The following is a 21,930-nucleotide window of genomic DNA, read 5'->3' as shown; positions in this document are numbered from 1 at the left end:
GAGCAAATTGTCCCCACCTCGTGTGGCAGCACTATAATAGAGGTCAGCCGCGAAGTGCTGTGTTGGCCGGGAACGGAGAGAAATTACTCCTGCCCAGAAATTACTCCTGCCCAGAGAAATTACTCCTTCAGAAAGGTGACTTTGGCCCGGAAGAAGGCAGCAGAGATCTGGCGTCTGGGGGATGAAGTTGCTGGGTAAGTCTCTCCAGGCAGAGGGAACAGCAGGGGCAAAGGCCCGCGGGGGTCACTGTGTCGGCTCATCTGCAGGACAGCTTCGGTGGCAGTGGGGCTGGGGGGATGTCAGGAGGAGAAGAGGGTGGTGATGCTGGACGATACAGCCGGGCCAGCTTGCAGAGGGCCGCCCGTGCCGGGCTAAGGGGTTTGGGTCTTGGTCCGCAGTATGGTAAATATCAGACTTTTACTCTTGGAAGCAACAGAATCCTTTCTGGGAATGAAAGCTTTCGTGCAAGCCCAGCCTTTGAAACAGTGAAGCAGGAGGTGGGGTCGGGAGCTCCACCCACGCTAGTCTTTGGGCTCCTCCTGGTGCCCCTTCCTGGGAGAGTCAGCCGCTCTGGGCACTTTGGCAGAACCCCTGGTGTTCTAGGAGCGCAGGTAGAAAGCCCTTGCTGTGCAGGGAGGAGAGACACCGCGGAGCTGAAGTGGGGGTGTGGCAGAGTCAGAACTCCTGATAGGAAACGGTCTGGTGAAGAATCTGCAAACAGGAGAGAGTGGAGGTCCGCAGGTTTAGGGAGCAGTTGGATGTGGGAGGTGAATGAGAAGTCACGGATGGTGACAGGGGTTCTCGTGTGGACAGTCAGGCATCTGGGATGCGACTGGCCAAGGTGGGGAAGGCAGGGGAGGAGTGTGAGAGGCAGCAGGAGGTTTGGGAAGGCAAGGAGAGGAGCAGGTCACAGCTGACCCCTGAACAAAGCGCGAGTCAGGGGCGCCAGGCATCCATGCAGTCAGACGTTCGCTTATAATCTGTACTCGGCCCTCCATGTACGGGGCGCCTCTGTGTACAAGGCTATTCCGTATTCGCCGTTACTCCGTATCCGCGGTTCCCCCATATCTGCGATTCTGTGTCCCACGGATTCAACCAACCGCAGATCCTGTAGTACTATATTATTTACTATCGAAAAAAATCTGCATATAAATGGACCCGCACAGTTGAGACCCATGTTGTTCAAGGGTCAACAGGTAGTAGGGCAGGGGTCCCCAACCCTGTGGCCACGGACCCCTGCTAGGGACCAGGCCGCACAGCAGGAGGTGAGTGGCGGGCGGGTCAGCGAGCAAAGCTTCGTCTGCTGCCCCCCATCGCTCCCCATCCCCCCCCATCGCTCGCATCACCTCCTGAACCGTTCCCCCCCCCCCCCGGGTCCCTGGAAAAACTGTCTTCCACAAAACCGGCCCCTGGTGCTGAAAAGGTTGGAGACCACTGTAGTAGGGGACAAAATTGAGCGCAACTGGGGATGTGCATGTAAGAGTCGTTCAGGAGAGCGTCTGTTCATTCATTCAGTCCACATTTGTGTAGTAGCCGCTGTTTGCCAGAAGCTGTTCTAGGGTGCTTGGAAATGCATCAGTTAACATGACAGAGAAAGCAAAACAGCAAACTCCCATCTTTCATGCAACTTCTATTCTCAAGCAGGAGAGAAATAAACAGCAAACACTTTGTAACGGACTTAATTATATGTTAAAGGTGACAAGCGTATGGAAAAAGAAAAATAAGAGGGCAGGGCAGGAAGGCTGGTTTGGGGCACGGGCTGCGCCTGTAATCGAGTGATGAAGGTGGGCTTCATTGAGAAGGTCATATCTGAACGCAGATTTGGAGGAGGTGCAAGAATGCACCACGTGGGCTTCCCTGGTGGCGCAGTGGTTGACAGCCCACCTGCCGATGCAGGGGACACGGGTTTGTGCCCCAGTCCGGGAAGATCCCACATGCTTCGGAGCGGCTGGGCCCGTGAGCCATGGCCGCTGAGCTTGTGCGTCCGGAGCCTGTGCTCCGCAACAGGAGAGGCCACAACAGTGAGAGGCCCGCGTACCGCAAAAAAAAAAAAAAAAAAAAAGAATGCACCAAGTGACCATGTCAGGGAAGAGCATCCCAGGCAGGGGCATGACCCGCACCAAGGATTTATGGTGGTGGAACAGAGGGAGGCCATTGCCACTGGAGCAGAGCCAGTGTGGACAGCCGCAGCCGGTGTGACACAGAGACACAGCAGGGCCAGGTCATACGGGCCTTGGGGTTCATAGGAGGAACTTGTGATTTTGCTCTGAGAGAAATGAGGAGCCATTGACAGGTCTTGAGCAGGGGAGCGACTTGAAAAAGTAATTGGACTTGATTCTTTAAAGCATCCCTCTGGCTACTGTGTGGAGAACAGACTGTTGGTGCGGGAAGGGGCAGAGTTGTTGCTAAGAGCAGAAGCAGAGGGAGGCCCCTGCAGTAATCCAGGTGACAGGTGATGGTGGCTTGAGCCTAGGTGGTAGCAGTGGAGTGGCTTCTGGGTATATCCGGAAGGTAGACCCAACAAAATATCCTGCCAGACTGAATAGGGAATGTGAGAGAAAAAGGGGAAGCAAGGATGACTCCAAGGTTTAGGGCCTGAACGATGGATGGTTAGGATCTGAGATAAGCATGAAATGTGACAGATTCCCATAAAACAGAGACCCCTGCAGAGTGCCAAAGTCAGAAGGCATCACCACCCCATCCCTTTGCCTGAAAAAGTAAAACAGTGAACTCTGGTCCATGAGTGAAGCAGAGCCCTTTTCCCAACATTCCTTATTGCAAAACTGGAGCTCAGGCACAGAGGAGGAGTTTCAAAGAACCTCACTTTGGGACACGTAAAGTAGCAAGGGTCAAGGTCATTGGCTATAGCTCCCCCTTCGAGGGTGGCTCTTGGGTGAATGAAGATCTTTCAGCTCCAGATGTTGGCACAGCCTTTGAGAGCTGATTCTCTAAACGCGAAAACACCAGGCTCAGAAGTGCCCTGAGGTTGGCTGCCGTGTGCAGCTGGCAAGCATCCCCTGAAATCAGCAGATGAATAGAGCACTTACTGATATAAATATCATCACCACAACAGCTGGGCGCCTTGCAAAAATAAACAATGATGCAGCGTGAGCATCAGAAAAGCCGCCCTCAGCACCTGGAGGGGTGGCGCTCTGAAGTGGCGTCAGCACTTGTCTGCCAGCCTGCCCAGGCTGAGGCAGCCCTCGACTTTGGCCAGTCCAGCCGCACAGACAGGTCTGCCATAGGTCCTGAGTATTGTTAGACTGCTCCCAAGAGGACCAGTGCCACATCCTGTGGTTTGACTGGGGACCAACCGGTAAGGGCTTATGTTGGTGACTACCTATCATTTGTAGCAAAATAAGGTTGTGCAGAGGATGAAAGATCTCCGGGTGCTTTATTTTCTTGCACTGCTGGCCAAATCTGTCTGCTTCTGTTCAGAATCCTGTACCACGTCATGCAACCAGCCATCCCCAGCCACGGGTATTTTTCCGTTCTCCGCAGTGGCTGCTGTTCAAAGACAGTTATGAGCAGTGGGGGCTCAAGATAAAGACTCCCAAAGCAACTTCATTGACCTTAGAGGTTTTTTTAAGCTCTTTGGGACTCCAAAGGGCTGTGGTCAGATTAGCGGGGCAAAATCCTAACCACAACCTCCAGCGAATGACACTGTGGTTTCTGAGGGGCACATCAGGAAGAACCTCTTCAACTACACCCAAGAGCATTGACAAGATCTCTTCCATCTTTGTGGGCTCTACGATGAGACCAGAGTCCATGGGGACCAGACACCAGAGAGGAGCCCTCTTGGTCAGGCCACACCCACTATCGTTTAGAATCGTCTGTGCCCACCATGGGGTGGGTCTGGGTGGTAGACAGAATCTTGGCCCCCCCAAAGATATCTACATTCCTAATCCCTACATCTATGAAGGTATGAGTGGTAAATGGGAATTTGCAGATGTGGTGAAGTTCAGGATCTTGAGATATGTAGGTTGTCCTGGGTTATCCAGGTGGCCCTGCTGTTAGAGTCTTTATAAGAGGGAGGCAGGAGGATGAGATCAGGAACAGATCATGTGACAGTGGAAGCAGAAATTGGTGTGATCGGGCCACAAGTCAAGGAATGCTGGCAGCTTCTAAAACTGGAAAAGATGAGGAACGGCCTCTCCCCCTAGAGACTCCAGAAAGGAACACAGACACCTCAGCTGACATTTGATTTTAACCCCTGAAGCCTCATTTCAGATTTCTAACCTCCAGGTAAGAAATTTGTGTGGTTTTAAGCCACTGCGTTCGTGGCAGTTTGCTACAGCAGTTCCAAGAAGCTAAGACAGGCAGCAAAAATGAAACCAGAAATTCAGACCTAGAAGCGTAGGAGTTACAGCCCGCGCAGAGTGTGAGACTGAAATCCTGGGGAAAGCCAGAATCAGCCAGGGGTACCGGGCTGGAAAGTGGATTGAGCTGGAGAAATCCGTGTCTGAATCAGTGTCCCTCAGGAGCTGTGAGGGAGCAGGCTGGGGAGAGGCAAGGAGAACCTCTCACCAGTGGCAAGAGGCGTGCTGAGCCAGAGGGAGGTCTTTTAAAGGTCAAGGAGCACGCTTTCTGGGCCACATTCAATCAGACATTCATCAACATACATTTACTGGGAACCTACCATGTGCTAGGCACAAACTTAGACACAGCAAAGCACAAAAGAGGCACAAAAAAGTCCCCAATCCCAGGAGCTTCCCTGGTGGCGCAGTGGTTGAGAGTCCGCCTGCCGCTGCAGGGGACACGGGTTCGTGCCCCGGTCCGGGAGGATCCCACATGCCGCGGAGCGGCGGGGCCCATGAGCCATGGCCGCTGAGCCTGCGCTTCCAGAGCCTGTGCTCCGCAACTGGAGAGGCCACAACAGTGAGAGGCCCGCATACCGCAAAAAAAAAAAAAAGTCCCCAATCCCCATGGAGCAGGTGTTCTATGGAAGTACTATCCACCTCCTAGACTCTCTTTGGCATCAGACAGGCTGGAAACATCTTTAGCTGGAACCATTGCACCAGGACCTTCAAGCTGCGGGGAGAAGCTGAGCAGGGAGCAGAAGGGATGGGAGAACCGGGTCCAGGCAGCATGTCATGTTGCCCCAAGCACTGCGGGCAGGCAGCACCAGAGGAACTAGCAGGGGATGACCACCATGACCCCACCCGGCCTGGAGTCAGGTTTGGGGGTCAACGAGACCTGGCCTCATTTCTGTTGTTTCCATAGAATAAGTGCTGGGGCTTGAGCATTCCTTGAAGTTTCTACTCTTTTATGATATTGGCTCTGCTTGGAGGATCCCCTGAGCTGCTCAGTATTTTCCTTGTCTCTAATTCTAGGCAGTACGCTTTACCTTGCTTACCTCTTAGAGATTTTATAAACTAAGTGTTCTCCAAACACCATTCAATATTTCCCATGTCTTCCCTCCAAAGACTTGCCACTTTGAAAGCCTTTATTTCCCAAACTGTATTGACTAATTCATAATGTATAACTGTCTCAATGCATTTCTGATCTGCAGGCCATAGACAAAGCTAAAACAATGAGGTGCTCTAAAGCCAGAGACTCGGTGTCCTCCACTCAGGACAATGGTGTGATCCCCTTTGGCTTTTGAAGACCTTGGAGATAGCTCGTTGGCTTCTCCTACCAACTATATGGACGCCACTGTGGAAACCACTGGTCTGACCCAGGTCCACTTCCTCTCATTTTGCAGGTCAGGAAGCTGAAGCCCAGGCAGGCTTTGTCCAGAGTCCCACAGCCACCCCTGACCCAGGCCCAGGGCCCCCTGCCAGGGATGGTGAAGACTTCCGCCGCCGTTTAAACAGCAGGATTTCCAGGGCCCCCGTGCCTGATAAGCAGTGGCTTGCTGGTACCTGGGTATATGGAGCAGGAAGGAATGCTGCTTACTTTAGAACAAACAAGGGCCCCGGTTCTGAACTGCCGTGGAAAGTCTGAGAGTTCAGGCGATGCAAAGCCAAGTGAAAAGGTGAGGGAGGTGAGGGCCAAGAACATGCCTTCCCACGGAGCTTCTGGAAGTGAGAGAGGCAAGCTTGTCATCCTCCCAGGAAGAAAGCGGGGGCGATGTTTCAGAGATGTCTTTTCCTGTCATTGTGCCTGGACAAGCATCAGCAAGCACTGATACCCCCATTTTTATCTTGGCTTGTGAAAACACAGCCTAACGTGCTAGCAGAATACACGGGATGCCCACGTCTGTGTCTCTGCATTGCAGGGGGTGGTGTTTCTGTCTCAGCCCCCACTGGAACAGTAGAATAAGGAGTTTGGGGTCAAGAGACCTGAGTTCAAGTTCTAGCCTTGCCACTTACTTGCTGTGTTGCCTTAAGCCAGTTTCCTACCTTGTCAAAGTCTCAGTGTTATCATCTATGAAGTTCGTATAACTCAGATGCCAGCCAAGTTCACTCTATCTTTGAAGATTTAGACAAAATAGGCTCTGTTTCCTCTTCCCCTTCCTGTGGGAAATTCCACTGTCCACCCCCAAGATTTCTGGGAATTCCAAGGGGGTCCTGTATTCATGTCCACTTCCAAGTTCCAGCTCAGGCTTTACTGGAGGCAACATGGGGTTCATATCTCAGCAATGCCCGTGGCTGAAGGTGGAACATCGCACATCCTGGTTCTTAAACCCCACCTGTCTCCTCACACCTGGTGGCTGGCAGCACATCTTCTCCCCCACCCTGTTGCCCAAACCACTTTCTTCCTTCCTCCCCCCCATTCCACCCCTCCCCCAAAATCCGTTCCATTCTTAAGCTGCATAATTCATCTTTCTCTATTACCTCCTTCCAAAACCTGCCCTGAGCCTTTGTCTTCCCCCCACCCTACTTCCTCTGTAGATATTTTCCTAAACTCCGACCCTTCCTTCCCGGAAACAAACTCTGATGTACCTAAGAGTGAGTTTCCACCCACTACATGGAATTGCAGTATCACCTCATGGGACGATGGATAGGTGAATGGAGAATGGATGGGCAAATGTGCTTTGATTATGGTCCATGTGCCTTTCTCTCTCTCTCCCTGGCTTCACGCCCTCCTCTTCCCCTATAGTCTGTCTTCCTTACCTGGCCACAGTGTTAAAGCCAGTGATACGTTTTGGGCTCTTTATGGGAGTCTATTTAAATGAATTTTGTCATCACTGATCTGACTTTTAAAACCAATTCAAGTAACTCTTATATTTTTCTCTTAAAAATACGAATTCACCTCACCTTTAAGTGGCCTGGGATTGATCACAGGGACCTTGATAAGTAGAGTCCTTCATCTCTAGAAGCTATATTACTTGGTTTTTCCATTTTATCAAAGCATTTTTTTAATTAACAGAAGGCATAGCTAAGGTGTACTGAAATATGCTTTAGAATTGTTTATTCCAGTAATAGGCCATATGCTAGTTTTCATTTAACTCATCAGAGTGTGTTCATTTCAGTGACTAACAAGCTTTCTGATTCCATCAGCAAGAAAATGATGTCTAACAGGGAGGCAACCTTGGTGTTAGATTTCGTGTGTGAACGTGCACCTCTGAAGGACATCTTTCTATGTCCCAAGCAGCAGTGGAGATCACTAGGTGGAATAAAGCATGGCAGCTCTTCCAGGGCTGTCCACACAGGCTTCATGACTTTCGCTTGGTTTAACTTGTTCTGACAATAAATAGCAAAAACCCCTCTGCTTTTCCAGGAGAAGCGTGGCCATTTCTAAATCAGCAGCAGCAGCTGCAGTGGCTTCCCTCCCTGGCCCCCCAGGCGTGGTCATCAGCCCAGCCGTGTGCATCTGCAGTGGCGAGGCCCTCCCTATGGGCAGGAAACACCACCCCTCCTAGACGGATGGGTAAGAAAGGGAGGAGAAGCAGAGCACTAGGATATAAGGTAGGAAGAGGCTGGGCTATAGGCTAAAGGATTGGAATCTATCATGGAGACAACTACTGCAAGTTGTAGTAGGAAGAAGGTAACAATGTTACATTGAGTGTATGTGTGGCCCCAGGTCAGCTGGGTCCTTGTGGTTTTAGACCGCCAAGTGGACTTCCTTGAACCCCCTATTTCCAAGGCCTTAAGAAACCATAAACTCCTCCCCCCAAGATTTCTATAACCTTTTGTTTCTCTTTTTAAATTTATTTTAAATTTTTAATATAATTTTTAAAGGTTACTTTCCATTTACAGTTATTACAAAATATTGGCTAGATTCCCTGTGTTGTACAATACATCCTGGAGCCTATCTTATTACACCCAATAGTTTGTACCTGCCACTCCCCCACCCCTTGATTACCCCTCCCCCTCCACTGGTAACCACTAGTTTGTTCTCTATACATGTCTGCTTCTTTTTTGTTATATTCACTAGTTTATTGTGCTTTTTAGATTCCATATGTAAGTGATATCATACAATATTTGTCTGACTTATTTCATTTAGCATAATGCCCTCCAAGTCCAGCCATGTTGCTCCAAAGGCAAAATTTCATTCGTTTTTATAACTGAGTGGTATTCCATTGTGTATATATACGACATTTTCTTTATCCATTCATCTGTTGGTGGTCACTTAGGTTGCTTTCATATCTTGACAATGGTAAATAATGCTGCTATGAACATTGGGGTGCAAGTATCTTTTTGATTTAGTGCTTTTGGGTTTTTTTGGATGTATACTCAGGAGTAGAATTGCTGGGTCATATGGTAGTTTTATTTTTAATTTTTTGAGAAACCTCCGTACTGTTTTCCACAGTGGCAGCACCAATTTACATTCCCACCAACAGTGTATGAGGGTTCCCCTTTCTCCACATCCTTGCCAATATTTATTATGTGTGTTCTTTTTGATGATGGTCATTCTGACAGGTATGAGGTGATATCTCCTTGTGGTTTTGATTTGCATTTCCCTGATGATTAGCTATGTTGAGAATCTTTTCATATGCTTATTGGGCATCTGCACTTCCTCTTTGGAAAAATGTCTATTCAGCAGAATTTTTCAATCAGCAGAATTAAAAAATGTGAGTTGTATGAGCTGTTTATATATGTTGGATATTAATCCCTTATTAGTCATATCCTTTGCAATGATATTCTCCCATTCAGTAGGTTGTCTTTTCATTTTGTCGGTGGTTTCCTTTGTTGTGCAAAAGCTTTTAAGTTTAATTAGGTCCCATTTATTTACTTTTGCTTTTATTTCCTTTACTTTAGGAGATGGATCCAAAAAAATATTTCTGCGACTTACGTCAGAGAGTGTTCTGCCTATGTGTTCCTCCAGGAGTTTTATGGTATCTGGTCTTACATTTAGATCTTCAATCCATTTTGAGTTTATTTTTGTGTATGGTGTTAGAGAATGCTCTGATTTTATACTTTTACATGTGCTGTCCAGTTTTCCCAGCACCACTTATTGAAGAGACTGTCTTTTCTGCATTGTATATTCTTGCCTCCTTTGTTGTAGATTAATTGACCATACGTGCGTGGGTTTATTTCTGGGCTTTCTATCCTGTTCCATTGATCTGTGGTTCTGTTTTTGTGCTAGTACCATACTGTTTTGATTACTGTAACACTGTAGTAGAGTCTGAAGTCAGGGAGCATGATTCCTCCAGCTCCATTCTTCTTTCTCAAGATTGTTTTGGCTCTTCAGGGTCTTTTATGTTTCCATACAAATTTTTTAATTATTTGTTTTAGCTCTGTGAAAAATGCCATTGGTATTTTTATAGAGAGTGCATTGAGTCTGTAGATTGCCTTGGATATTATGGTCATTTTAACAATATTTATTCCTGCAATCCAAGAACACAGTATATCTTTCCATCTCTTTGTGTCATCTTCAGTTTGTTTTATCAGTGTCTTACAGTTTTTGGAGTACAGGTCTTTTGCCTCCTTAGGTAGGTTTATTCCTAGTTATTTTATTCTTTTTGATGCAGCGGTACATGGGATTGTTTTCTTAATTTCTCTTTCTGATACTTTGTTGTTAGTGTATAGAAATGCAACAGATTTCTGTATATTAATTTTGTATCCTGCAACTTTACTGAATTCATTGATGAGCTCTAGTTGTTTTCTGGTGGCGTCTTTAGGATTTTCTATGTATAGTATCATGCTGTCTGCAAACAGTGACAGTTTTACTTCTTCCTTTCCAATTTTGATTCCTTTTATTTCCTTTTCTTCTCTGATTGCTGTGGCTGGACTTCCAGAACTATGTTGAATAAGAGTGGCAAGAGTGGACATCCTTGTCTTGTTCCTGATCTTAAAGGAAATGCTTTCAGCTTTTCACCATTGAGTGTGATGTTAGCTGTGGGTTTGCCACATATGGGCCTTTATTATGTTGAGGTAGGTTCCCTCTCTGCCCACTTTCTAGAGAGTTTTTATCATAAATGGATGTTGAATTTTATCAGAAGCTTTTCGGCATCTATTGAGGTCATCATACCGTTTTTCTTCTTCAATTTGTTAATGTGGTTTATCACATTGATTTGCGGATATTAAAAATCCTTCCATTTCTGGGATAAATCCCACTTGATCATGGTGTGTGATCCTTTTAATGTATTATTGGATTTGGTTTGCTAGTATTTTGTTGAGGATTTTTGCATCTAGGTTCATCAGTGATAATTGGCCTGTAGAGTGTGTGTGTGTGTGTGTGTGTTTGTCTGGTTTTGGTATCAGGAGGGTGCTGGCCTCATAGAATGAGTTCGGGAATGTTCCTTCCTCTGCAGTTTTTTTGGAATAGTTTCAGAAGAGTAGGTGTTAACTGTTCTCTAAACGTTTGGTAAAAAAATCACCTGTGAAGCCATCTGGTCCTAGACTTTTGTTTGTTGAGAGTTTTTTAATTACTGATTCAATTTCATTACTGGTAATTGGTCTCTTCATATTTTCTTGTTCTTAGTTCGATCTTGGGAGATTATATCTTTCTAATAATTTGGCCATTTCTTCTAAGTTGTCCATTTTATCAGCATGTAGTTCATAGTAGTCTTTTATAATCATTTGTATTTCTGTGGTGTCAGTTGTAACTTTTTTCATTTCTGATTTTATTGATTTGGGCCCTCTCCCTTTTCTACTTGATGAATCTGGCTAAAGGTTTGTCAATTTTGTCTCTTTTCAAAGAACCAGCTTTTAATTTCATTGATCTTTTCTATTTTTTTTTTTTTTTTTTTTTTTTTTAGTCTCTATTTCTGCTCTGATCTTTCTTTCCTTCTACTAACTTTGGGGGTTTTCTTGTTCTTCTTTCCCTAGTTGCTTTAGATGTAAGGTTAGGTTGTTTGAGATGTTTCTTGTTTCCTGTGGTAAGTTTGTATCACTATAAACCTCCCTCTTAGCATCGCTTTTGCTACATCCCATAGGTTTTAGATCGTCATGTTTTCGTTTTCATTGTCTCTAGGTATTTTTTGATTTCCTCTTTGATTTCTGCAGTGATCCAGTGGTTGTTTAGTAGCATATTGGTTAGCCTCCACGTATTTTTTTTGCAGGTTTTTTCTTGTAGTTGATTTCTAGTTTCATAGTGTTGTGGTCGGAAAAGATGGTTGATATGATTTCAACTTTCTGAAATTTACCAAGGTTTGTTTTGTGGCCTAGCATGTGATCTATCCAGAAGAATGTTCCATGTGCACTTGAAAAGAATGTGTATGCTGCTGCTTTTGGATGGAATGCTCTTTATATATCAGTTAAGTTCATTTGGTCTAATGTGTCATTTAAGGCCTGTGTTTCCTTATTGATTTTCTGTCTGGATCATCTGTCCATTGATGTAAGTGGGATGTTAAGATGTTAAAGTCCCCTACAATTATTGTGTTAGTATCGATTTCTCCTTTCATGTCTGTTAATATTTGTCTTATATATTTAGGTGCCCCTATGTTGGATGCATATATATTTACAATTGTATCTTCTTCTTGGATTGATCCCTTGATCACTGTGTAGTGCCCTTCTTTGTATCATGTAATAGTCTTTAAAGTCTATTTTGTCTGATGTAAGTATTGCTGCTCTTTCTTTTGATTTCCATTTGCATGGAATACCTTTTTCCATCTCCTCACTTTTAGTCTGTATGTGTCTCTAGAGCTGAAGTGAGTCTCTTGTAGGAAGCATATCTATGGGTCTTGTTTTTGTATCCATTCAGCCACTCTGTGTCTTTTGGTTGGAGCATTTAGTCCATTTACATTTAAGGTAATTGTTGATATGTATGTTCTTATTGCTGTTTTGTTAATTGTTTTGGATTTGGCTTTTTCTGCTTTCTTCTTCTTTTGTTCTCTTCTCTCATGATTTGATGACTATCTTCAGTGTTATGTTTGGATTTCTTTTTCTTTTTTGTGTGTATATCTATTATAGATTTTTGGTTTACACTTACCATGATGTTTTTGTATAGCAGCCTTTATATATAGATGTGATTATTTTGAGTTGATGATCTCTTAATTTCAAATGCATTTTTAAAACCCTACATTTGTACTCTCCTCCCCTCATGATTACTGTTTTTGATATATTTTATCTAATTGTTTTGTGTATCCCTTAACTGCTTATTGTGGATATAGATGATTTTACTACCTGTATCTTTTAACCTCCCTATTAGCTTTGTGTGGTGGTGATTTCCTGCCTTTACTGTATGTTTGCCTTCACTGGTGAGCTTTGTCATTTTGTAATTTTCTTGTTTCTAGTTGTGGCCTTTTCTTTTTTGCCTGGAGATCATTTAACATTTGTTGCAAAGCTGGTTTGATGGTGCTGAACTCTTTTAGTTTTTGCTTATCTGTAAAGCTTTGGATTTCTCTATCAAATCTGAACGAGAGCCTTGCTGGGTAAAGTATTCTTGGTTGTAGATTTTCCCCTTTCATCATTTTAAATGTATCGTGCTACTCCCTCCTGGCCTGCAGAGTTTCTGCTGAAAAATCAGCTGATGGCCTTATGGGAGTGCCCTTGTATGTTGTTACTTTTCCCTTGCTGCTTTTAATATTCTCTGTTTATCTTTTTGTCATTTTAATTACAATGTGTCTTGTTGTGTTCCTCTTTGGGTTAATCCTGTATGGGACTTTCTGCACTTCCTAGACTTGGGTGATTGTTTCCTTTCCGTGGTTAGGGAAGTTTTTAGCTATTATGTCTTCAAATATTTTCTCAGGTCCTTTCTCTTCTCCTTCTGAGACCCCTATAATGTGAATATTAGTGCTCTAGATATTGTCCCAGAGGTCTCTTAAACTGTCCTCATTTCTTTTCATTATTTCTTCTGTTCAGTGGCAATGATTTCCATTACTCTGTCTTCTATTACTGTCTTCCAGCTCACTGATCCATTCCCCCATATCATTTAGTCTACTATTGATTCCTTCTAGTGTATTTTTCATTTCATTTTTTGTATTCTTCATCTCTGTTCAGTTGTTATCTCTTCTCTTTGTTTGAACTTCTGATTTCTCCCTCTGTACATCCATTCTTCTTCTGAGTTCTTTGATCATCTTTATGATCATAACTCTGAACTTTTTCTCGGGTATATTGCCTAGCTCCACTTCACTTAATTCTTCTTCTGGGCTTTTATCTTGTTTCTTCGTCTGGAACATGTTCCTCTGCCACCCCATTTTGTCTAAGTTGCAATTTGTATTTTTATATATGTGGTAGGTTAGTTACGTTTCTCAACCTTGCATAAGTGGCCTTCTGTAGATGTCCTGTGCATCCCAGCAGTGCACTCCCCTCTCATCACCCAAGGTATATGCTCTTGGGGTGCCACCTAAGACAGCTGCATGGGTCCTTCTGTTGTGGCGGTGTATGTGGGCAGTCTGGTAGGCTTGGTTGGCCCCTGGCCCAGTTGGTTGCCAAGCTCTGCCTTGTACAGATGCTGCTGGCTGCTAGTTAGTGTGGCCTGGTCACAAGGCACTGGCTGCGGAACCCTAGGGGTGTCCCGGGGCTAGTGCTGGCTCACTGGTGGCCGGAGTCAGGGTCCCGCAGACTCTTGGGCTGTTGCTGATCCACTGGCAGGTAAAGCCAGGTTCAGGGGTTAGTGCCAGGCAAGCAGAGCCAGTTCCTGGAGTCTGGCTGCAGGGCCCAGGGATCCCTGAGCTCATTTCAGGTTGGAGGGGGGCAATTCCTGACACAGTTGGGTATGGGATCTAGGGTATCTCAAAGCTTGCGTTGGCCTGCTAGTGTACAGGGCCAGGGCCCAGCTGGTCCCAGGGTAGGCTCTTGCCTACTGTGAGCAGGCTGGGTCTTCAGGGCTTCCTGAAGGGAAGGGCCTATGCCTCCCCACTGGGAGGTGGAATTGGGTCTTGGCCCTCTGGTGGGCAGGCCATGTCTAGGGGCTTTTCTAGAGGTGACTGTGGGTTCAGGAAGTCTTTAGGCAGCCTGTCTGCTGATGGGTGGGGCTGTGTCCTTGCCCAGTTAGTTACTTAGCCTGAGGCATCCCAGCACTTGCACCTATAGGCTTTTGGGTGGGGTTGATGAGCCAGGATGGCAGCCACCACCAGCAGTGCTCACACGGTAGAATGTTCCCAAATATGGCTGCCACCAGTGTCTATGGCCCCAGGGTGAGCCACAGCCATCCCCACCTCTCCGGGAGGCTCTCCAAGACCAGCAGGTAGGTCTGGCCCAGGCTATCAAATTGCTTTTGCCCTGGGTCCCAGCGAGTGTGAGATTTTGTGTGTACCCTTTAAGAGTGAAGTCTCTATTTCCTCCAGTCCTGTGGGACTCCCAAAATCAAGTCCCACTGGCCTTCAAAGCCAAATGCTCTGGGGGATCATTTTCCCAGTACCAGACCCCCAGGCTGGGGAGCCCAACGTGGGGCTCAGAACTCTCACTCCTGTGAGAGAACCTCTGTAATGTAATTATTCTCTAGTTTGTGGGTCGCCCACCCAGGGGTATGGGATTTGACTATGTTGTGAGTTTGCCCCTCCTACCTGTCTCTTTGTGGTTCCTTCTTTATGTCTTTAATTGCAGAAGATCTTCTGCTGGTAGGTTCCAGTCTTTCTTTTTCACCAATGGTGGTTCTGCAGATAGTTGTGATTTTTGGTGTGCTCATGAGAGGAGGTGAGCTCTGGGTCTTTCTACTCCACCATCTTGGCGGCTCTCCTATAAACTGTCGATGCTTATGTGCTCATGGTCTGGCCCTTCAGTTCACATAGAAGTGGAGCTGAGACCACGTAAGTCACCAAGGGAGCAAAGCTCAGTTCCTCACCAGCTTCCACAAGAAACCCCCATGCACACTGAGCATTGTCCGTGTTTGTTATTATAAATTTGCTTAATATTTAGGAGTTTAGGAGAGGGGGGCTCACATGACACACTGATTCACCCTCAGCCCTTTCACTGGTTCCCTTATGCTCCTACTTTCCCTCTTCCATCTCCTAGGTCCCTCTCAAGAACAACCCACAGTCCTCTCTCCTCTGCCATGCAGAACAGTGTCCCCATATCACAGGTGGCACCTGTCCCCACTGCTCTGTCAGGCTGGCTGACCAGGAATTTTCACAAGGGCAGTCCTTTGGGTATTATTATCCTAAAGGGAAATTTTCATACGGGCTGCTAAGTAGAGGGAAAAAGACCCTTCACTTTATCCACCTTGTTTTGAGTGACCCTCTCCCACACTGCCAAATAATTATAGCTTACATTTATGGAGTACTTACTAGCTACAGACGCCTGTGCTAAGTAGACACATTCAGATTCACAGCCACTCATCACTTAACCCAGAGAAGCTAAGAGATTTGACCAAGTCACTCAGCTAGGGAGTGACAGGGCTGGGATTTGAGCCCAGGGCGCCTCAAGCAGGAGCCCCATTACCTTTTGCTAAGCTGCATACATGGGCCAAAGTGGTGGTACCCACTGAGGCACAACCCCAGCACTTGGACACCAGGACAGTCTTGAGCTAAACCTTAGAGGACATTTCTTATTGATGAGAATCATTTCCGAGCCCCAGAGGGTCACCAGGAACAGAGCATGGGCTTCCCCCATTCTCTCTCCCATTTCCCATGGCTAGATGATGTGCAGCGTCCCGGCCTGGGGGCAGACCCTGATGATCCGTGGCAGCTGAAATACCACATCTGCCCACACGTTACCCGGCTGAATGTCACCCAGACCATTGCTGATGTCGTCTCACGGATTAGGGAACTCAAGTGAAAGGCTGGCTCTGATGGAGGATTAGAAGGACTCTGCAACCTTTCCCAGCCCTCTGGACATGGTGTAGAGTGACCTGGAAAATCAAACGCAGAGAAGTGTCCCAAAATAAAGGAGTCTTGTTTGAGGCAGAGTAGAACCTATTAGCTTGAGAAGTTGGTCTGGAAATCTTATTAAAAGAGACAAATCGTTCCACATTCTCTCCAGACTGAAAATATTGGGGATAATAGACTTTCCTTGATGCCTTGGACCCATGTACCTCATGTCAGGATCAGAGCCAGCCTCTGGCAAGGCATGATTCAATGCAGGTAATGAAGGCAATTATGTTTTTTAAATTGGCAGTTCTGATTAATGCTGATTTCTCTAGCCAGCCACAGACTTATTATACTGGTCCCTCATTACTGTGAAGGTTGCAGGTCAGAAGAGCCAATGGCAAAGAGAAATGAAGTTCAAGTTGTGGATTTGTCATTACTGCACAGCTCAGCAGATGACTGTCCAGCCACAGAGACCGCTGTGACCAGCACTCCCCACCTACACACACACACACACACACACACACACACACACACACACACACCAGGAATTGCATCATGAAACTTAATCTTGCTTACCTTTGCTATTTAAGACGGGTGATAAGAGGAAGAATTCTTCAAATTTATATGTTAGCTATGATCATTGTTGTTGTTTTCGTGCAGCACCTAGAGGGTTCAAGAATGATATGAGTCGCTGCAATATAGTGGATGCTGGCACTCTGCTAAGGGCTTTCTTCCCATGTGTTCTCTCTCTATCCTTAGAATAGCCCTATAGGACAAGAGTTGGCCAACCTTCTCTGCAGAAAGAACCAGATAGGAAATACTTCAGGTTTTGCAGGCTGTGTGGTCTCTGTCACAACTACTCAAACCTGCCGTTATAGCTTGAAGGCAACCACAGAAAGTATGTAAATGGCTAATATAGCTAGATTTCAATAAAGCTTTATTTATAGAATCAGACGGCTGGCCAGGTTTGGCCAGTGGGCCATAATGTGAACAAATGTTATCCCTAAGCTGGAGTTTAGGTTCCACAGCTAGGAAGGTGGGAGATGTGTGCTTTTCTCTCCTACGGTCTCCCTCCTCCCTGCTCGTCCATTCTGCCTCTAGTTCTGGAGGAAGGATAGAATCAAAAAAGTTTTTGCATGTGACTACCCAGGGTGAGTTGGCTGTTCTCTCAATGAAAGGGAAAGCGATCACCTTCATGAAAATCCTGCATCCGTGGTGGTCATGAGGAGGCCACCGGATTGCCGTGGGTAGCCTCTGTCCATCTAGTTCCTTGTCTACAAGCTCAGCATAGGCTATGGCAGACCCCACTGAGATGCCAGGATCTCAGAAGCTTTGGTGGGTCTTTGAGTCTCAGCTACATCTTCCGGGAAACCCCCAGGTGAAAAGGCTTTCTAACACGTGGCCTCTTGATCCATGCTGGGGTGGTCCCAGCGAGCCTGCAGCCTCAACCTTAGCTCTCCTCCTTGCCCCTGGACAGTGTCCATCTCCATGCCCCTTGGGAACCAGGAGTTGAGGAAGCATGCTTTGCCTTACTCTGAGCCACGACCTGTGCCACCTACCTTAATATTTCTTTCCCCAACTATAGTCATCTAGTGACTCAGCAGATCCGGGGCATAAAGTATCTGTCTCTCACTCTTGATGACACTATAAACTTAAGGGACAATTTATGATCCTAGACCAGGCTTTCTTAGTCTCTGCACCATTGAGCACTGGGGCCAGATTCCTCTCAGGGGGGCGTCACATGCATTGTAGGATATTTAGCAGCAGCCTGGCCTCTACTCACTAGATGCCCATAGCAGCCCCCACCTGTGATCGTCAAAAATGTCTCTAGAATTGCCACATGTCCCCTGGGTGACAAAGCAACCTCTGCTGAGAAGCATTGTCTTAGGTTGAAAAGCAACCACTGCCTTTTGCTCTCAGCTGTAGGTTCGAATTTCTAATTCCAAAAATATAGAAAAGGTAATAGGCAAGATCTCTCAATACCATGTTACATTATCTTTTGGTGCAAGGTAAGCATAATTAGCCCCATTTCACACAGGAGAAACTGAGGCCTGGATGGCACAGCTAGTAAGCAGCAGAGACTGGATTTGAACCCAAGCCTGTCTGATGCCAAAACCTATGTATTTTTTAAAACTACTCATGATCTGATGATGAAATAAACACTGTGAAGGTTTTCCTAGAATGGGGGAAAGTTGCTATGATTTGTGTTGAACTAAAGATTGTAGTTGCCCTTCCTCAGAGTGTTCTATCTAACCCTTACAGCAGCACAAGGTAGACAGTATTTCCCCCATTTTACAGATGAGGAAAACTGAGGCCCAGCAAGCCTAACGAATGGTTTGAAATCAGCACAGCAAAGATGTTTAAGCCCAGTGTTTCTGTGCTCAGAGCTCTGACTTTTCAACAACCAGGAAAATGGGTAGCTGTTCCCCAACAGGAAAGCTGAGCCTAATTTCCTACATAAAACTCTACCTTTCTAGCCAATGTGTCCTGCAGGCAGCAAGAAAGGCTTCATGATAAATGAAACCAATGCCCCCGGCCCCTGACCTTAGCCTTTTTCTGTGACCCCTTTCCTTACCTCAGCTCTGTATGCAGTACTGGCCTGAGAAGACCTCGGGGTGCTACGGGCCCATCCAGGTGGAATTCGTCTCCGCAGACATCGATGAGGACATCATCCACAGAATATTCCGCATCTGTAACATGGCTCGGGTAAGTGTACGGCTGCCGCTGCTTCCCAGACTCCTCCTTCCCAAAACAGATGGAAGCTGCCGGGAGAGGACCCTGCAGGCCAGCCAGGAGTCTGTGCTGTCCTCTCCTGTTCATCTCGTCCTTGGGGAAGTGATGCCTTTGCCAATTCCGGCTCCAGACCCAGCAATGGCTCCCACACACAGAGACACATAGGGGGACATCCAGCCTGCCATCTGCCTGTTTCCTGACACACTTGCTGCCGTGTAGACAGAAAATCTCAGAACGTAGCGCTTCCCTGTGTCACGCTGTTTCGGCATGAGTTGATGCAGCCTTTGATTGGATCCAGTAAGCTTTGGGCTAGATGGTGGGAACACTAAGATGGAAAACAGTAAGTTGCTTCCATGAGGAATTTCACTGCTGGGTGGAGTAGTATTGGGTGGGAGGGAACAGATGAGTGATCTATGAAATGGTGGCTAACTGAAGTGACCTTGGTCTTTACTGGGGGCTCGTGGTGAACAGGATTCAGTCCCTGCCCTCAGAATTCTCCATCTAATGGGAAAGCGAGACGTGTTTTGGCTCATGAACGGGAGAAGAATCCTGCCCAGTATTCAGGGAAGGCTTTCCTAGAGAAAGGGGCATTTGAATTGGGTTTTGAGGACTGAGTAGAAGTTTTTCAGGTAGCGGAGGGATGCAGAGCAGTCATGGCAGGAGAATCAATGTGCACAGAGGTGTAGAGGTGGGTATGGGGATAGTGTGTGACTCTCCCCATGAGGACATTATAGCGTAGACCCCATTTATTCCATCTTCCACTGCAATGCTGCAGCCTCCAGGGTATCTGGAGGGCCTGCATCCCTAAAGCATCCCCAGCAGAACAGCCCTAATAGCCTCTCTCTTCTCAGCCACAGGATGGATATCGTATAGTCCAGCACCTCCAGTACATTGGCTGGCCTGCCTACCGGGACACACCCCCCTCCAAGCGCTCTCTGCTCAAAGTGGTCCGACGGCTGGAGAAGTGGCAGGAGCAGTACGATGGGAGGGAGGGACGCACTGTGGTCCACTGCCTGTGAGTATGATGGAGGGGTCTCCAGGGCAACTGGGTGGGGGGTAATGGGACATCCTTGAGGATGCCGCTGGCCACGAATACCAGCCCTAGGCATGCCTGGCCATACATCCTTACAGGCCAATAGGAGTGTAGTCGAGGCATTACAGTCCTTTTAATGGACTGGGATTGCAGCCATAAAGCTATGTGTGGAACAGCTGACTCACGATCATTCACTTTGCTTCTTAGAAAATGATTTGGGGAGAAGTGATGGACAGGGCCTCACTCTTTCAAAAGGAAGTTGAATCAAAGTCTTCCCTTTTTCAGAATAATATTTCTGGAGCAGGTGGAGGAATTAATAACATCTTACCCTGGAATTGAGTTCAGTCATTTCAAAACCGGCTTATCGTGCCCCCTCTTTCATGTGGTGCACAGATGTCAGGAAAATCAGAGAGCTTAAGGGAGGGGTGGACAGGGGACCCTTCCTCCTCTTTCCCATGCGATTGCTTTTTAGCCTGCTTTTTTGCAGGAGTACCTTTTATTCGTGTCTTCCCCTGCCGAGGTGACCAGCAGTTTGAGCTGTAGGAAAGCACAGGGGTGTCCTTCTGTCAAGAGACTTTGGCATCCTTGGAGGGCAGAGACACCAAAACAGACTGAAATGCAGGCACTGGCCAGTGAGTGGAGGGCAACTGTCTGTACTTGAACCATCTGGTCGTTAGGTGTCCTGTGGATAAAACATCTGAGAGGTAGACTCAGTGACTTAGTTTCCATCCAGATGTTCTCTAGACACAGACCATTACATGACATCATTAGTTGCTCTTGGCAGTACGCCCAGGAGTTCCAAATCTGGCACATTCCTAAAGAGGTTTTCTGTAAAGAGTTGGAGGGGTGTTTCTATGAAGATGACTTATGGAGCATCAGAAAGAAAGTGTGACAGAGGAATGACCCTGCCAAGAGCCCCCTTTCCCTATTTTCCAGGTCAGTAGGGTCTTGCTTAAACCAGGGTGTATAAATAGAGATGCGTCTTTTCGGGATTCAGCATCTGAGACCCATCCCAGCCCCACCCAAAACCTAGGCTGGCTGACCCCAGCTAACAGAGGTGTCTCTGGTACTGCTGTCCTCAGCGGATGGAAGGAACTAGGAATAAAAACACACGCAACCTTCCGCTGTCCTCACTGGATGTGTAGGTGGACCCAGAGCATCCTTTTGGACAAGGATACAGGCACCACACGGACAAAGACACTCTGTCTGTCCTGGGGGTTTGGGTCAGTGTGCCGTGGGTGGCAGTCACATGCTGCTAGAACCAAGGAAACATCAAGCTAAGTGAGCTTTCAAAGGTTATCAAATGGAGAACCTGAGGCTCAGACACAGGAAGTGACTTGCCCAAGGTCAAAGCAGGTTCACGGCACAGATGGGACTCCAACCATAACTCATGGCTCAGGCTAAGACTTTTACCACTGCCTCACCTTGCATTTGCCAGGGCAGTCACCCTCCACTACTGCCAACACGGCCTTAGGCTCAGCAGGTGCCTGAGGGGTACCCAGGAGTCTCGCTCACCTTTTTGCTGTGTGTTTAGAAATGGGGGAGGCCGCAGCGGAACCTTCTGTGCTGTCTGCAGCGTGTGTGAGATGATCCAGCAGCAAAACATCATCGATGTGTTCCACATCGTGAAAACATTACGTAACAACAAGTCCAACATGGTGGAGACCCTGGTGAGTGTCCCGAGAACTGTTCTCCAGTAGCCAGGGGCTGACCGTAGTTCCCTTGACCTGAAGAAAATAGGATCAGAGTAAAAACACTCAACAGCCGGATGCTTCCTGAGCACCTGCAGTCACTGCCCTTTGCCCACAGTTACCTGCTTCCTCCCTCCAGCCTCACCAGCTTCTCTTCTGCAGAGAGTCCAGATATTCGTCTTGGCACACGCTGCGTTGTTTTACTCTTTCCACTCTGTGGGAAAGTATCACTGATTCTGGCTTAGGGGTAGGGATTCTGGATTAGTAGCATGTGAATTAGGTTTTTGACTCAGTCCAGTCCCATTCTAATTAATTTATGCTCATTTTTATCATATAAAGCATTGGACTAGGACACTGTGAAGCAAGGGATAGGAAGAGACTGGGGGCAGAGCTCCAGATGTTAAGAAAGACCTGGTGCAGAGATGGAGACATACCACACACAGGGAACTTTA

The 21,930-nt window shown here is 46.8% G+C and overlaps 1 protein-coding gene and 1 long non-coding RNA gene across 13 annotated transcripts in view; one reads left to right on the top strand and one right to left on the bottom strand.

The window, feature by feature from the left end:
- PTPRT (protein tyrosine phosphatase receptor type T) overlaps window positions 1-21,930 on the top strand; it is a 1,092,462-nt gene that overhangs the window by 1,061,874 nt on the left and 8,658 nt on the right. For all 12 annotated transcript variants that reach the window (XM_067708176.1, XM_067708171.1, XM_067708175.1 and 9 more), the window contains 3 exons: window positions 18,602-18,727; window positions 19,606-19,769; window positions 21,322-21,457. In XM_067708176.1, coding sequence (XP_067564277.1) covers window positions 18,602-18,727; window positions 19,606-19,769; window positions 21,322-21,457 — 426 coding nt within the window. The remainder of the gene's footprint in view (window positions 1-18,601; window positions 18,728-19,605; window positions 19,770-21,321; window positions 21,458-21,930) is intronic.
- The window catches only part of LOC137207851 (uncharacterized), a 76,017-nt gene continuing 61,338 nt past the window's right edge, over window positions 7,252-21,930 (bottom strand). The window contains exons 4-8 of the long non-coding RNA XR_010935331.1: window positions 21,303-21,514; window positions 20,281-20,469; window positions 18,597-19,063; window positions 16,598-16,684; window positions 7,252-16,062 (exon numbers count right to left, since the gene is read on the bottom strand). This is a non-coding gene — a long non-coding RNA (uncharacterized lncRNA). The remainder of the gene's footprint in view (window positions 16,063-16,597; window positions 16,685-18,596; window positions 19,064-20,280; window positions 20,470-21,302; window positions 21,515-21,930) is intronic.

The sequence above is a fragment of the Pseudorca crassidens genome, chromosome 15 (genome assembly GCF_039906515.1).
Source record: "Pseudorca crassidens isolate mPseCra1 chromosome 15, mPseCra1.hap1, whole genome shotgun sequence".
NCBI classification, from domain to species: Eukaryota; Metazoa; Chordata; class Mammalia; order Artiodactyla; family Delphinidae; genus Pseudorca; species Pseudorca crassidens.
This window is presented reverse-complemented; position numbering and strand designations above follow the sequence as displayed.